The sequence below is a fragment of the Papio anubis genome, unplaced genomic scaffold, assembly GCF_008728515.1.
Source record: "Papio anubis isolate 15944 unplaced genomic scaffold, Panubis1.0 scaffold1192, whole genome shotgun sequence".
Classification (NCBI taxonomy): domain Eukaryota; kingdom Metazoa; phylum Chordata; class Mammalia; order Primates; family Cercopithecidae; genus Papio; species Papio anubis.
This window is the reverse complement of record NW_022161076.1, coordinates 1-15,315: the sequence shown is the minus strand read 5'-3', so window position 1 is coordinate 15,315 and position 15,315 is coordinate 1. Positions and strand designations below refer to the sequence as shown.

General features: G+C 49.2%; 1 protein-coding gene and 1 non-coding gene across 2 annotated transcripts; one reads left to right on the top strand and one right to left on the bottom strand.

Moving 5' to 3' along the window:
* Positions 1–9,814: 9,814 nt before the first annotated feature.
* Positions 9,815–10,212, top strand: LOC116272522. Its single transcript, XR_004181189.1, has one exon.
* Positions 10,213–12,541: 2,329 nt separating this feature from the next.
* LOC116272520 (cadherin EGF LAG seven-pass G-type receptor 3-like) lies at positions 12,542–14,648 on the bottom strand. Its single transcript, XM_031661265.1, has 2 exons — positions 13,789–14,648; positions 12,542–13,502 (listed from the first exon to the last, which is right to left on the bottom strand). Exon 2 carries the CDS (start codon positions 13,441–13,443, stop codon positions 12,913–12,915), a length of 531 nt encoding a protein of 176 aa, XP_031517125.1. The 5' UTR covers positions 13,444–13,502; positions 13,789–14,648; the 3' UTR covers positions 12,542–12,912.
* Between the last annotated feature and the right edge of the window lie 667 nt (positions 14,649–15,315).

Sequence of the window (15,315 nt, the reverse complement as noted above, 5' to 3'; positions counted from 1 at the left end):
TTATCTATCTTTTTTTTTTTGAGACAGAGTCTTTCGCTCTCATGGAAGGCGAATGGGTGGTGGGATGCTCAGCTCACTGCAAGCTCCGCCTTCGGGTTACGCCATTCTCACACCTCAGCCTCCAGTGGCTGAGGACTACAGTGGCGCACCACCGCGCTTGACTAATTTTTGCATTTTAGTAGGGTGAGGGTTTCACGTGGTAGCCAGGATGGTCTGGATCTCCAGACCCTCGGCCTCAAAGGTGGGTTACGGCATGAGCCACCGCGCCCGACTCATTTATCTTATTCAAGCATATTTTTGTTCTCCGAGGACTGGGGACTCATTTCTGCAAAATCTAGCAAAGTGCTTAGTACACAGTAGTAGACACTGGCCAAATTTTTTTTGAGACAGGGTCTCGCTCTTGTCATCTAGGCTGGAGTGCAGTAGTGCAATCATGACTCACTGCAACCTCACTTCCAGGGCTGGTGATTCTATCACCTCGGCCTCCCATCTTTCAACTGGGACCACAGGCGCATCACCATGCCTGACTGATTTTGTATTTTTTTTGTAGAGATGGACTTTCACTGTATTGTGCAGGCCAGTCTTGAACTCTTGACCAATGATCGCCCACCTCAAGCGCCCAAAGTGCGCCCAGGGCTGGGCATGAGCCACCAGGCCAACCACAGATACTTTTAAACAAATGAACAACAACAATAATGGCTATGTTTTGAACACTTACTCATGTCGAATATTGTTGTAAATAGTAATTCATTTAATCCTCCAACAACCTTAGAAAGGAGCTAACTCAATTTCACAGAAACTGAACTTTCTTTTTTTTTTGAGATGAGGTCTGGCTCTGTCACCAGGCTGGAGTGCAGTGGCGATCTCAGCTCCTGCAACCTCCTTCTCCGGGTTCAAAGCGTTCTCCTGCCTCAGCCTCCCAAGTAGCTGGGACTACAGGTGCCTGCCACCGCGCCCAGTTAATTTTTGTATTTTAGTAGAGACGGGGTTTCACCATGTTGGCAAGGATGATCTCCGTCAGGCGGTGTGATCCGCCCACCTCAGCCTCCCAAAGTGCTGGGATTACAGGCGTGAGCCACAGCACCTAGCCAACTTTTTCTTTTAGAATATAAAGTCTTTTTTTTTTTTTTTTTTTTTTTTTTTTTTTTTTTGAGGCGGGTCTGCGGCTCTGTCGCCCAGGCTGGAGTACAATGGCCGGATCTGGCTCACTGCAAGCTCGCCTCGGGTTCATGTTCTCCTGCCTCCCAGCCTCCCAGAGTATCTCTGGGACTACAGAAGCCCACCACCTGTGGCCCGGCTAGTTTTTTTTTTGTATTTTTAGTAGAGCCGGGGTTTCACGGGTTAGCCAGGATGGTCTCGATCTCCTGACCTGAAGGATCATGCATCACCGACCTCCCAAAGTGCTGGGATTACAGGCTTGAGCCACCAGCCCGGCCATAAAAGTCTTGATACAACTAATTTTGAAATAATACCAGAGCTCCTCTATTCAATTAAAAAAATGTAAAATATCTTATACAATATGAAAAGAAAAAATATATGGTGGAGGGAGCAAGAGGCGCAGTGGCTCGGGCGCAATCAGCACTGAAAGACAAGGCGAGGTGGATCGCAGTCAGGAAGATTGAAGACCATCACAGCTAACATGGCGGCTCCCGCCTCTAAAAATACAAAAATATCGGCGTGGTGGCGGGCTACGCTCAGCTACTCCTGAACCAGGCAGGAAGATGGAAGTGAACCGGGGCTTACGGTGAGATGAGATGTCTTTCCACTGCACTCCGGCCTGGCGGCTGAAGTGAGACTCGTCTCAAAATAAAAATAAAATAAAATAAAATTAAATTAAAATAAAATAAAAATAAAATAAAAATCATAATTGCCACGAGCTGTGGCTCCGCGCCTGTAATCCCAGCACTTTGGAAGGCCGAGGCGGTGGATCAAGTGGTCAGGTTCAAGACCAGCCTGTCCCAACATGTGAAACCCCATCTCTACTAAAAATACAAAACTTAAGTGGGGCATGATGGCTGGCGTGCCTGTAGTTCCAACTACTTTTCGGGGAGGAGAGGCAGGAGAATTGCTTGAACCCAGGGAAGGAAGGTTGCAGTTAGCCGTGTCCTTCCACTGCACTCCAACTTGGGCATAGAGATGAACCGTCTCAAAAAAAAAAAAAAAATTGTAATTTGTAATTCATCACTGCTGCTAATAGTTTTCAGCTTCGATTTCATCCTTAGAAATTTTTTTCTGTTTTACCGAGGACACAGTCTGCTCTGTCTCCCGAACAGAGTCCAGTAACCCGATCTTTGGCTTAATGCTGACACTCTGTCTCCCTGGTTCAAGTGATTCTCTTTACTCCAACATCCAGTAGCTAGAATATAGACACCACCGCTCAGCTAATTTTTTGTAGCCAAATTTTTTCGAGAAACCAAGACAGGGTTCACCATGTTGGGTTGGTCTCCAGCCTCCCCTGAGCCCCAAAGTGATCCACTGGCCTCCCAGTCTCCCAAAGTGCTTCCAGGATGCAGTGAGCTTCCCTGCGCTCCAGCCCAGCACTAAATTTTTGTTTTCTTTTTTTTTTTTTTTTTTTTTTTTTTTTTTTGAGAGGAATCTCACTCTGCTGTCCAGGCTGGAGTGCAGTGGTGCAATCTCAGCTCACTGCAACCTTAAGCCTTCCAGTCTGAGCGATTCTCCTGCCTCAGTCACCTGAGTAGCTGGGATTGGAGGCATGCCCCATGCCTGGCTAATTTTTTTTGTTTTAGTTTTGTGTTTTTAGCAGAGATTTTACCATGTTGGCCAGGCTAGTCTTGAACTCCTGACTTCAGGTGATCTGCCAGCATGGCCTCCCAAAGAATAACTGGCGTTACAGGTGTGAGCCACTGCGCCCAGGCTTAACTTTTTTTTTTTTTTTTTTTGAGGTGGAGTCTTTCGCTCTGTTGCCCAGGATGGAGTGCAATGGCACAATCTCGACTCCCTGGGTTCAAGCGATTCTCTGCGCCTCAAAACTTCTAAGTAGCTGGGATTACAGGCACCTGCCACCGCCGGCTAATTTTTTTTGAATTTTTAAGTAGACATGTGGGGTTTCACCATGCTGGCCAGGCTGGCCTCGAACTCCGACCTGGGGTGATCCTCCATACCTCGGCCTCCCAAAGTGTTGGGATTACAGGCATGAGCCACTGCACCCAGCCGATTAGCTTTATTCTAACTTCTGAGAGTTACCTGAAGGGAAAGACTTGTCTTTCAGAGCATGACAAGTGGAGGTTTCATCTAGTTAAAAAAGGGAGAGGAGAAAAATTATATTTAAAAAGTGAGTGGCATGAGCCAGAATGAGAAAGCAAAGACTGTAGCTGAAAGACATAGTCTTTATAGACAAAGCTTAAAATCCATATATCACCCGAATAGTGGAACCTACTATTGGAGAGAGGCCTTGAATAACAAGCTGAGGACAGGCATTATTCAGTAGGTAGTGGTTGCTGTCAAGGAAACACCAGTGTGGTATGGAGGAAAATTTTTCTAGTCCTGATTTCCAGGCTGGAATTATTGTGCCAGTGTATTGCCAGCGGTTCTTACCTAAACGCCGGTTTATTTAAAACAGGAGTAATCGGAAAAGTTGTGAGGGGTTAGGGTGATGGCGTGGGATTAAGAGGGGCAATTTTCTTCTTTTGGGATCTTGGCTCACGCCAACCTCTACCTCCCGGTTGAAGGGATTTTTCCTGCCTCAACCTCCCAAGTAGCTGGGATTACAGGCGTGTGCCACCATGCCCGGCTAATTTGTATTTTTAGTAGAATGGGTTTCTCCATGTTGGTCAGGCAGGTCTCGAGCAGCCAACCTCAGGTGATCCGCCAACCTGACCTCCCAAAGTGCTGGAATTACAGGCATGAACAGCAGCCCGGCCAAAGAGGGGCAATTATTACTATTAGTAATATTTTTAATGAGGTCTCGCTCTGTTGCCCAGGCTGGAGTGCACTGGTGCTTATCTCAGCTCACTGCAACCTCCGCTTCGGGTTCAAGAGATTCTCCTGCCTCGGCCTTCTGGTAACTGGGATTACAGGCCCACGCCACCATGCCAGGCTAATTTCTGTATTTTTTTTTTTTTTTAAGTAGAGGCGGGGTTTCACCATGTTGGTCAGGGTTGTCTTGAACTCCTGACCTCAGGTAATCGCCTGCCTTGGCCTTCAAAGTGTTGGGATTAGCTGCTGCCGTTTGGGCAAAGGGTTGATATAGCAGAAGGGTTCGAAGGCCTACACAATAAGAGCTTTTGTTCTGTTTTGAGTGATCCTGAACAGTTCTTTTGGGCAGAATTTGTGTGTGAGAATGTGCAAACATATATGTAAACTGAGTGGCACCTGGCCTTGTCCTAGGTTTTGTCCCATGTATATTCCGCCTTTTTTTCTTCTTCTTTCTGCATGTATGTATAATATTTTCTCAAGGCGTCTGCCCTGCACTAGACTTTGGCTTGCGCCAGGCCAGCTTTGACAGTTCCCTCTGGAGGCCAACAGGCTACGTACAGCAGATGGCACTGCAGCAGAAGGGCAGGACCAGCATGGCAGGAATGGGGTTCAGTAACCTTATAATTTAACCCTCTGGTTGGCAGCGGAGGACTCGGTGTCGCACTTCCGCCGGACTCTAATAAAGTGGGCCGAGTTGTGTGCAATTAAGGATTTCAGGATGCAAATCTGTATCTGTACTTTTGTCTCCTCCAACCCACCCCATTATTAGATTGGCAGTGTCTTTTGTCACGCTGTCAAAATGTTCTCAGAGGGAGCGGTGGCTGATTTCTGGTTAAAGTGGCTGAGGTGATCCAGCATTAATTAAATGCGGGACAATCGAGATTCTCCTGATTAAGGAAAAGAAAGAAATTCACACAAGCAAACCGGCAACCATTTGAATGTTTTCCGACGACGTGGTGCTTTAGGATCCTGAAGATGCGACTTGTTTGTTTGTTTGTTTGTTTTGAGACGGAATTTCCGCTCTTGTTGCCCGGGTTGGAGTGCAATGGCGCGATCTCGGCTCACCGCAGCCTCCGCCTCCCAGGTTCAAGCAATTCCTCCTGCCTCCAGGCTCCCCGAGCAGCTGGAAGGTTACAGGCATGCGCCACCGCGCCCGGCTAATTTTGTATTTTCAGTGAGACGGGGTTTCTCCTTGTTGGTCAGTTTGGTCTCGAACTCCGACTTCCAGGTGATCCGCCTGCTCGACCTCCCAAAGATGCTGGGATTACAGACGTGAGCCACCGCGCCCGGCCACGACTTGTTTTTGTTAAAGGTTTCTCATTTCATTTTGGAACGCGTTCGGGCAGAGATCTAACTACATTTCCATCCGGGTAAGGAAAAGAGCCGCTCCAAGGGCGATACCGAGGGCCACCAGGTGCGGCTTCTTCACCCGCGGTGCTGGAGTTCTCTCAAGTGGAAGTCCGACGATGAAAACCTTATAGGTGGGCTGCTGCTTGCACACAACAGCCGCCACGGCGCAAAATAAACTACAAACCATAAAGCCTTTACCTTTTCAAACCTTACGCGGCAGGCCAGCCCCAGCACTACGCCCTCAGGGGCACGCAGAAAGGCCTTATCATGGCCGTGGGAAGCCTCCGGGATAGCGTTCTTCTTAACCTGCATGTGAAAGCATTCCCGAGCTCGACAATCAGCTAGCCACTCCTGATAGCGTTCGGCGCTCGCCTCGGCCCTTGCTCCTGCGTACTCGGCTTCTTCCAGTCGCCTGGGCCCGAGGATCGGGGAAGTGTCAAGCGGCTGCCGAGTTCCCTCACCTCCGCGGCTATCACCACTGAACCCGGACCCCTACCCAGGTCAGGGCCAGCCGCCATGACGAACGGCGAGAACCGATGCTGAGGCGGAGGTGGGAGTGAAGGACAGAAGGGAAAACGTGGCGGGCGGGCTGGGACTGGCGTAGTCATTCTCCCCGCCCTCCCAGCCAGCCCCTTGGGCTCTCGGCGCCCCTAACTTCTGTACCCCTATCCTTCTCCGCCGGTTCCCCCTTCCCATATTCATCCCACAGGACCCCCAGGCCTCTTGTGCTCATACGTCGAGTTATTATCCTATCCTTTGCTTTCCTTTTCTTTTTTTTGGTTCTTTCTGGCCCTTGGAGAGGTCAGTCCCAGAGAGCCTGCTATTTAGACCCAGGAAGAGAGGCTCCTCCTCCCCAGCCCCTACGTTCTCATACTTTCGGACCGTAGTTTGTGGAGAGGGCCAATAAAATCACATAGAATATCAAAGACCTCACAGTTTGGGGTGCTGATGAATGTAAAGAACACAAAAGGTTCTTGTTGGAAAAATGCAGAAAAGATTTTTGATTTTAAAGTCCTGGCGGGGGTGATCTCACGTGGAGACTGACTGTAGTGTTGAAGGGGGTGGATTTAGACACTGCCTCTTCTAGATGATGAGGCAGTTGTCACTGTTTATCTGACCTCATTTTCCAGGCCTCTTCAAAACTTTATAGATATGAATTCTGAATTCAGAGGACAGGGAAGGAGGGCCTTCATGATTTTTAGCGTCAACCTTAGAGGAAGGAGAAAAGCCTTTTAGGCATTCACGATGATTTGAGGGCTCGGAAAGCATTTTCTCAAAAGTACTTTGTCCATAGACTGGCATTGAAGACTTCGAATTTAACCTCCTTGTGAATTTGCCATTGTCTGCGAAACTTATGAAGAATTGCTTACGTAAATTATAGTTCCTCAGAAAACCTTAGTGTATGTGTTAATTTACTGGACCCTTTCTTGGTGACGCCTGCTTCTTAGAGAGACCGAAGTTTTACTGGAGGGAGAGAGGTGAAATAGTGTGGTTAGAACTGGCAGACACTGTTTTATATAGAATATTCATTTGGAGCTTTCTGGGAAGTCAGAGTCTCCAGGATACTAGGCACAGTGAAAGGGACATTAACCAGAGGAAGACAGAATCTGAACCAGGAAGTAAGACAGCAGTTTGACACGGTAATTGCTGAATAAATTTTAGTCATTTTTCCCCATTTTTGTGGTTCAGTATCTTCTCGTTTTTGCAATTAGGTGATTCATTGGCAATTTACCTGTACAAAGAAATGAGCTTGGTTTATATATTTAAAAACAAAGCTAAGAAGTTGAGCTTTCTATGTTGAAGCCTTAGATGCTTTTTTCTTTTTTTTTTTTTTTTTTTTTTTTCTTTTTTTTTTTTTTTGAGGCTGAGTCTTCGGCTGTGTCACCCAGGCTGGAGTGCAGTGGCGCGATCTCCGTACTGCATCGCCTCCCAGGTTCAGGCCATTCTCACTGCGCACCAACTCGGTAGCTGGGACTACGAAGCCGCCACCACGCCCGGCTAGTTTTTTGTATTTTTAGTAGAGACGGGGTTTCCTGCATGTTAGCCAGGATGGTCGATCTCCTGACCTCGTGATCCGCCGCCTCGGCCTCCCGAGATGCTGGGATTACAGGCGAGCCACGGCCGGCGATACTTTTTTCTTTGTTTAGAAAAATCTGTTATTATTCAGCAGAATTTGGTTTAGAATATCATGCATAAAGTGTAATGAATACTGATGAGAAAATTGTAGTTATGTACATTCTCACTCTTGTATTTTCATTAAGCTTTACTTTTTAGCATAGGCGTATTCTTCACAACAATTTGCATCTGACTATGATTTGTATATCTAGCTCTCCTTTTATCATATGATTTACCTGCTGAACATGTTAAATTTTTCTGCTGTGCTGAGTCTCCTAAAGTTTGTATGTATCATCTCAATCATTGCCAATGCTAGTTATTCTTGCGTGCTAATTTCTGTTAAGTTTCTACTTGAGGTGAGGGGAGGGGACCAGTGACATTTTAGTAAAGGGATGTAAAAATTTATTTTTGCGTTGGGGTCTCACTGTGTTACTCAGGCTAAAGGTGCACGATGGCATGATCGTAGTTCATTGCAGCTGCCAGAACTCCTGGGCTCAATCGTTCTCTTCCTCCTACAAACAATTTTTAGAACAGTAAACTAACAACATCTTACTTGGTAGTCCCAGGATCCTGGCTCCCTCTTGTCAAGTGTATAATTTAATTTTTGCATGTTTAGGTGTGTCTTTGTTATTATGTCGCACGCTATCTTCAGAGTTCTCAGAGGCAGGATCACAGGTCCAGCTAGATCATTACCTAAGGTGTTCTTTTCTTTTTGTTAACAGTGTGCCTCCTTGGATGGCATTCACAGTGTTTGGTTTATTTCTTTGTTTACCTGTGCCTACTTTTAAAGAAGAAAATTACTGCCGTCTCTCCAAACAACTGCTATCAGAGAAGAAGAAGGGTGTTTGGGGTGTGTTTTACAAAAGGAAGGTAAGGCCACCATCTGGACGAGAGAAAGAGACTGCATCTCTGGACAGTGTGGAGCCTGGCTGGCAGGGGAGTACAGTGGACTGGGACTGTGTTGGTTTCATTTTTAGAAAACAACCCCCTCAGATTAAGGTCTGAGAGTCTACAAAATTAATCATTCTCCAAAGTTGAGGAAGGGTAAATGTTAAAATTGCTGGGTGTGGTGGCTCATCACCTATAATCCAACACTTTGAAGGCCAAGGCGGAGGATTGCTTGTGTCCAGGGTTGGCAATAGATCGGCGTGGGCGAACACAATTGAGACCTATTTCTACAAATATGTCTTGAAATTATTTTGTGTTCGGTATGGTGGCACGTGCCTGTAGTCCCAACTACTCGGGGAACCGGTGGGAGGATTGGCAGAAACTGGAGGTTGAGGGCAAGTGAGCCATGGTGGAACCACTGCACTCAGCCAGAGTGACAGATGAGACCTGTCTTAAAAATTAAATGTTACTTAAAAGCATAATTGTCTATTTAGCATCCGGATGATTTTTGTATTCTCGATGAGTAAAACTATACACATCAAACCATTTAGGCTGGGGGTGGAATTCTCCCTTCCAGTGGAGAAAAAGATTTTTCTACAGAAAATTTTTCTTGATTTTCTGTCAAGGGTACATTGGAGTCTCTTTTAAGGTTTGATTTAATTAACTCGGATGCTTTTTTTAGTGTTTATTTGAGGCACATTCATTTGGAATCCTATCTATCTAAATTTTTTTTTTGGAAAAAGGACAAAATATAAACAAACAGTATATTCACCTAGACCCTAAAGCATAAGGATAGCATTTAGAAACATCCCAGAGGCTGGGTGCTGTGGCTCATGCCTGTAATCCCAACACTTTGAGGAGGCCAAGGTGGGCAGATCACCCGAGGTCAGGAGTTCGAGACCAGCCTGGCCAACAGGGTGAAACTCCGTCTCTACTAAAAATACAATAATTAGCCAGGGAACCAGGCACGGTGGCTCACGCCTGTAATTCCAGCCCTTTGGGAGGCCGAGGCGGGTGGATAACATGAGGTTAAGAGTTCAAGACCAGCCTGGCCAACAGGATGAAACCCCATCTCCACTAAAAATACAAAGTTTAGTCGGGCGTGGTGGCGGGCCTCTGTAATCCCAGCTACTTGAGAGGCTGAGGCAGGAGAATCACTTGAACCCAGGAGATGGAGGTTGCAGTGAACTGAGATCGCGCCAGTGTACTCCAGCCTGGGTGACAGAGCTAGACTCTCTCTAAAAAAAGAAAGAAAGAAATTGGGCTGGGCGCAGTGGCTTATGCCTGTAATCCCAGCACTTCGGGAGGCCAAGGCAGGCGGATCACGAGGTCAGCAGTTCCAGACCAGCGTGGCCTGGAACCTATGTTCCCCTCCGAGCCACGCGAGGGCAGCAACGCGCGCACTCTGAGGAACACTCCCTTCTTCAGGATCCGTCCGCCTGTGCTCTGTGGTTCCTCCCAGAATCCTCCAAGGCGCAGGAGGGGGCGGAGGCCTTAAAAGCCGCGCGGGGAGCGGGCTTCCGCTGTTTTAGGGAGGGAGAGTGGTGTGGGGTTTGCGTGTTGTGTGCGGAGTCGTGGTGTCGCCTGCGGGCTGAGTGGACGCGTCAGTGTGCGCGCTTGGAGCGTGTTAGGCGAGTGCGTGCGCCCACCCCTGCGCCACTCCTCCTGCTTACACGTTGATCTTATTTGATCGGGTCGTGACCCCAGCCCCGCCGGTCCGACCCGAAATGAAAAGCTCTCCTCCTGCGAAGCCCCCTCCTCGAGGCGCTGTGCAGAGAGGCCCCTTAGGCGGCCGCAGCGCTGCGGTCCCCGAGGTCCCGGAGCTGGCCCTGCGGGGCCCGGCGCTCAGAAGTGATGAATTGATCAGATAGACGAGGCCGGGCTTGTCCCCGGCCACTGATTATCGAGGCGATTCTGATCTGGGCACGGCCACCGGTCTGCGGGCTGCCAGTGGCAAGCACGTGAACGGCGGGTGGCGGGTGGGGACGCTGAGGGCGATGGCCAAGGGTAAATGAGCCGCCGCCCCTCCCCCGGAGCTGGAAGGTCGCAGAAGCCTTGTTCGCCGCTGATTTATTGTCCTCCCACTTTCCCATTTCTCCTTGTTTTTCTTTTGTTCCTTTTTTATTTTTATTTTTTTTTTTTGAGACAGGGTCTTGCTCTGTCGCCCATACTGGAGTGCAGAACCGCGATATCGGCTCACTGCAACTTCGACCTCCTTGGCTCAAGGGATCCCCCCTCTCTTGTCTCGGAATAGGTGGGACTACAGGCGCGCGTCACCACGTTCGGCTAATTTTTGTATTTTTTGGTAGAGAGGGTGTTTCACCATGTTTTGCCAGGCTGGTCTCCAAATCCTAACCTCAAGTGATCCGCCTGCCTCGGCCTCCCAAAGTGCTGGGATTACAGGCATGACCCACCGCGCCCAGCCCCTTTTTAAGTTTTTCTTTCTTTTTTTTTTGAAGCAATCTCACTCTATTTCCTAGGCTGGAGTGCAGTGTCGCAATCAGTTCACTGCAGTCTCGATCTCCCAGGCGCAAGCGATTCTCCCACCTCAGCCTGCCCAGTAACTGGGACTATCAGTGCACGCCACAACGCCAGTCCTCTCCCTGTTTTTCTTTAGGCTTGACATTTTTTATATGCTACCAACACTTGTATCCCCAGGGCTAACGGCATGGTGCAGCATCTGCCGCTAAGGGATATATACACACTGTCTAGTATGTCTGTATACATACATATGTACATTAAGAGAACATGAAGTGTTCCAGGGACACTCGTGGAATATACTGAGTTCTATCAGGGAGGACTAGGAGTCCATGTTTTTAAAAGCAAGTGCCTTTTTTTGATGTTTAATATCTCAGCCTCCAGTATATGATTATTTATTTATGTATTTATTTTGAGGTGGAGCCTCACTCTGTTGCCCTCCCGGTTTCAAGCAATTCTCCTGCCTCAGCCTCCCAAATAGCTGGGACTACAGGCACGCACCACCACGCCCAGCAAATTTTGTATTTTTAGTAGAAATGGGGTTTTACCGTGTTGCCCAGGCTGCTCTCGAACCCCTGACCTCAGGTGATCCACCCCAAAGTGCTGGGGTTACAAGTGTGAGCCACCGCACCCGGTCGGAAGGGGACGCTTAACAGTTTGGCTTAAGGACCCTTCATCTGAGTGCCTGAAAGAAGCCCTTTCATATCTGAATTATTCAACAATTATGTTGTGAAATTTAATTAGAAATAGGAATTTAGGCCGGGCATGGTGGCTCATGCCTGTAATCCCAGCACTTTGGTAGGCCAAGGCGGGCAGATCACAAAGTCAGTAGATCGAGCTCATCCTGGCTAACACGGTTTCTACTAAAAATAAATTACCCGGGCTTGATGGCTGGCTCCTGTAGTCCCAGCTACTCTGGAGGCTGAGTCAGGAGAATGGCGTGAACCTGGGAGGCGGAGGGTGCAGTGAGCCGAGATTTCACCACTGCATTCCAGCCTGAGTGACACAGCCAGACTCTGTCTCAAAAAAAAAAAAAAAAAAAAATTTTATTGCACGATATTCTATTCCATTATTTTTCCTTTCTTATTTTACTTTTTAAAAATTATTATTATTATTTTTAGAGGGAGTTTTGCTCTTGTTGCCCAGTCTGGAGTGCAGTGGCCCCATCTCAGCTCACTGCAACCTCCCCCTCTGGAGTTAAAGTGAGTCTCCTGCCTCAGCCTCCCAAGTAGCTGGAGTTACAGGCGCCCACCACCACACCTGGCTCATTTTTTTGTATTTTTAGTAGAGATGGGGTTTCACCATGTTGTCCGGACTGGTATCGAACTCCTGACCTCAGGAGTTCCACCTCCCTCAGCCTCCCAAAGTGTTGGGATTGCAGGTGTGAACCACTGTGCCCAGCTTGTTTTAATTCTTAATTTTTTTTTTTTTTTTCATAGATGCAGTCTCACTCTGTCACCCAGGCTGGAGTGCAGTGGCTCCATCTCGGCTTACTGCAACCTGCGGCCTCCGGGGTTCAAGCCATTCTCCTGCCTCAGCCTCCCGAGTAGCTGGGATTACAGGCATGCACCACCATACCCAGCTAGTTTTTGTATCTTTAGTAGAGACAAGGTTTCACCATGTTGGCCAGGCTGGTATGGAACTAGCTGGTCGCAAACTCCTGACCTTGTGATCCCCCCATCTCAGCCTCCCAAAGTGCTGGGGTTACAGGCATGAGCCACTGCGCCCAGCCAATTCTTAAATTCTTGATATTACAAAACTAAAGTGAAACTTATTAATATTCTACTCTTACATTTTTTATCGACAAATAAAATTCATGACCCAAAAAGCCCAAAACAAAACTAAAAACAAGGAAAAACTTATAAAATTAAATATGGATCCCAGCATTAACAGCTGAACAGAGATGTGATTTTAAAATTCTTAGCAGATGATGAAGTTGTGTAGAAACTGAACACTTACAAATTATTTAAAACCTGGAATCACCAGAAATTACACAGTCGGATCATGGGTAAACAGCACAAAGGCGTTGTTGAGGGAACCTACACTATTCTAGCTGCGCCCCATACCCTTCTCAGAGGAAAGCCTGGCATTAAATACTGGCCCAGACTAATACTAGCAGCAGAGCCAGTGATGGTACCCTGCCTATCAGAGGACCCTTCCAGTGGGGGCCACAGGGTCGCGAGTAGCAGAGGTCCACCTCCGTCTCACAGTAGTCACCCGTGAAGCCAGGCGGGCGGGCAGCGGCAGCTCAGATCCCCTGCGGGGTGGATGGGCCCGAAGAGCAAGGAGGAGGAGTCGAAACGCAGCACCGACACACAGCGCATGTAGTTCTCGCAGGGCTCCCGCAGGCAGATGTTGTCCTCTAAGGGCAGCACGTGCTGCGCCTAGATGGTCGTCAGCAAGCTGCGGTTGAGGTACAGGCGCTCCTGCAGGTCCTGGGAGGGCAGGAAGGGCGGCCCGCCCCCGGGCCCTGGCAGCTGGCCCACCGACAGGCTCACGTTGAGGATGTGACCCCCCGGGGGCGTCGGTGTCCCGCTGGACGTTGAAGACCACCACGTGGTCCGGTGGCGTGGCCAGCGTGGTGGCCACCGCCTGGATGAAGAGGCCCAGCAGTGGTGACAGGAAGCGCTCGGGTGACATGTCCTCCAGGCGCAGCGTGATGCTGTGGGTGAGCATCTCATCAGTGATGATGGTCACACGCAGCGTGCACTGGGCCTTCACGCTGTGCACGCCGTCTGTGGAGAGGGACACCAGTCAGGACCCAGTCTGGGGTGGGGGGCCAAGCCACAGACCCGCGCAGGGGTGTGGGGAAGGCCCTGCACAGGAGCCGGGGCTGCAATTCAGCCTGCATATTCCTGCACCACCCACCAAGAAAGCCTCTCCTCTCCCACTGGCATAAGGGTGCTGAGCCAGGTATGTCACCTGTGGGCCAGTCACTCCTTCAGGGCTCAGGGAATGAGATTTGCAGAAACTCTCTTTGCATCCTTTCCCAAAACCTTCTGTCGCTGATGCATGGCACACCTCTTAATGTTTGTGCACCTTTCCTTGTCCAACCACGGCTCCGGCTCCCTTCCCCCAGAGTCTGTGCTGCCCTGCACGGGAACCCTATGTTGTCTTTTTCATACTTTTCTACAGGGCCCAGAGCATCCTGAGAGCCATAAAAATCATCGCCATGCCCCCTCAGCCTCTACGCCTTAACACCACGAATCGCAGTCATGGCTGCAGCAGGGAGCTGGGGGGGGGTAAACTGGGTCAGTGGGCCACCTAGTCCCCCTCCCACTGAGCCCCACGGCTGCTTGGGCTCAGACCTACTATCCCCATGGCAACACCCAACACAAAGCATTCTTCCCGCCCAACTCTCTGGGCTGCTGTGGGTAGCCTGGGGGGCCCCACCCCAGGAAATCCAGCTGAGCCACGTTAACCAGTGACAACATCACCCACTGCCCCATGCTGGAGACAGGGTGAGTGGGGGTGGGGGCCCAGGGGGGCAGAGATAGAAGGGCCTGGGCAGCTCTCCACTCTGAGACCCTAGAGCCCCACTGAGTCAGTCTCTTCTCTGGCCCTAGGGCCTGTAGCTACTCATCACCCACTTGGCTCAAGCATCACACCCAAATGCCTGCCATACCCCCAGGCAACACACTCACTTATAAACAGCTAAGTACTAACACATACCCTAAGCCCAGTAATACCACACACACCTGAATGCACATACACATGGGAATGAATTTTATTTAGCTAAAACATGAAAGCTGGGGACCTGGAGATGGAGGAAATGGCTTTGCAGGATAATAAGGGATAGTCTTATTTTCTTTTATTTTTTATTTTTTTTAAGAGATAGACTCTCACTCTGTCGCCTCTGCTGGAGTGCAGTGGCACGATCATAGCTCACTGTAGCCTTGAACTCCTGGGCTCAAGCGATCCTCCCACCTCAGCCTCCCGAATAGCTGAGACCACAGGTGCTCACAAGTATGCCTGGCTAATTTTTCTTTGTGTGTAGAGATGGGGTCTTGCTATCTTGTCCAGGCTGGTCTCAACTTCCTGGCCTCAAGTGACCCTCCATCTCAGCCTTCTAGAGCACTGGGATTACAGGCATGAGCTACCGGCACATTCACATTTTTATTTGTTACAATGCCCTACACATAGTAGGTGTTCAGAAAACACTGAGATGCGGATGACAATCTATTCAGTCTCCATAAAGAATAAATGGTCTTTAAAACATAGCAGGGGGGCCGGGCACAGTGGCTCATGCCTGTAGTCCCAGCACTTTGGGAGGCCGAGGCAGGTGGATCACGAGGTCAGGAGTTCGAGACCAGACTGACCAACATGGTGAAACCCCGTCTCTACTAAAAACACAAAAATTAGTTGGGCGTGGTGGTGGGCGCCTGTAATCTCAGCTACTTAGGAGGTTCCAGCTACTCAGGAGGCTGAGGCAGGAGAATTGCTTGAACCCAGGAGGCAGAGGGTGCAGTGAGCCGAGATCGCGCCATTGTACTCCAGCCTGGGTGACAGAGCGAGACGCTGTCCCCAGAAAACAAACAAACAAACAAA

Bases quoted from the DNA above. Each gene is read 5' to 3' on its own strand.
- LOC116272520 (XM_031661265.1), bottom strand. From the start codon at position 13,443: ATGCTCACCCACAGCATCACGCTGCGCCTGGAGGACATGTCACCCGAG.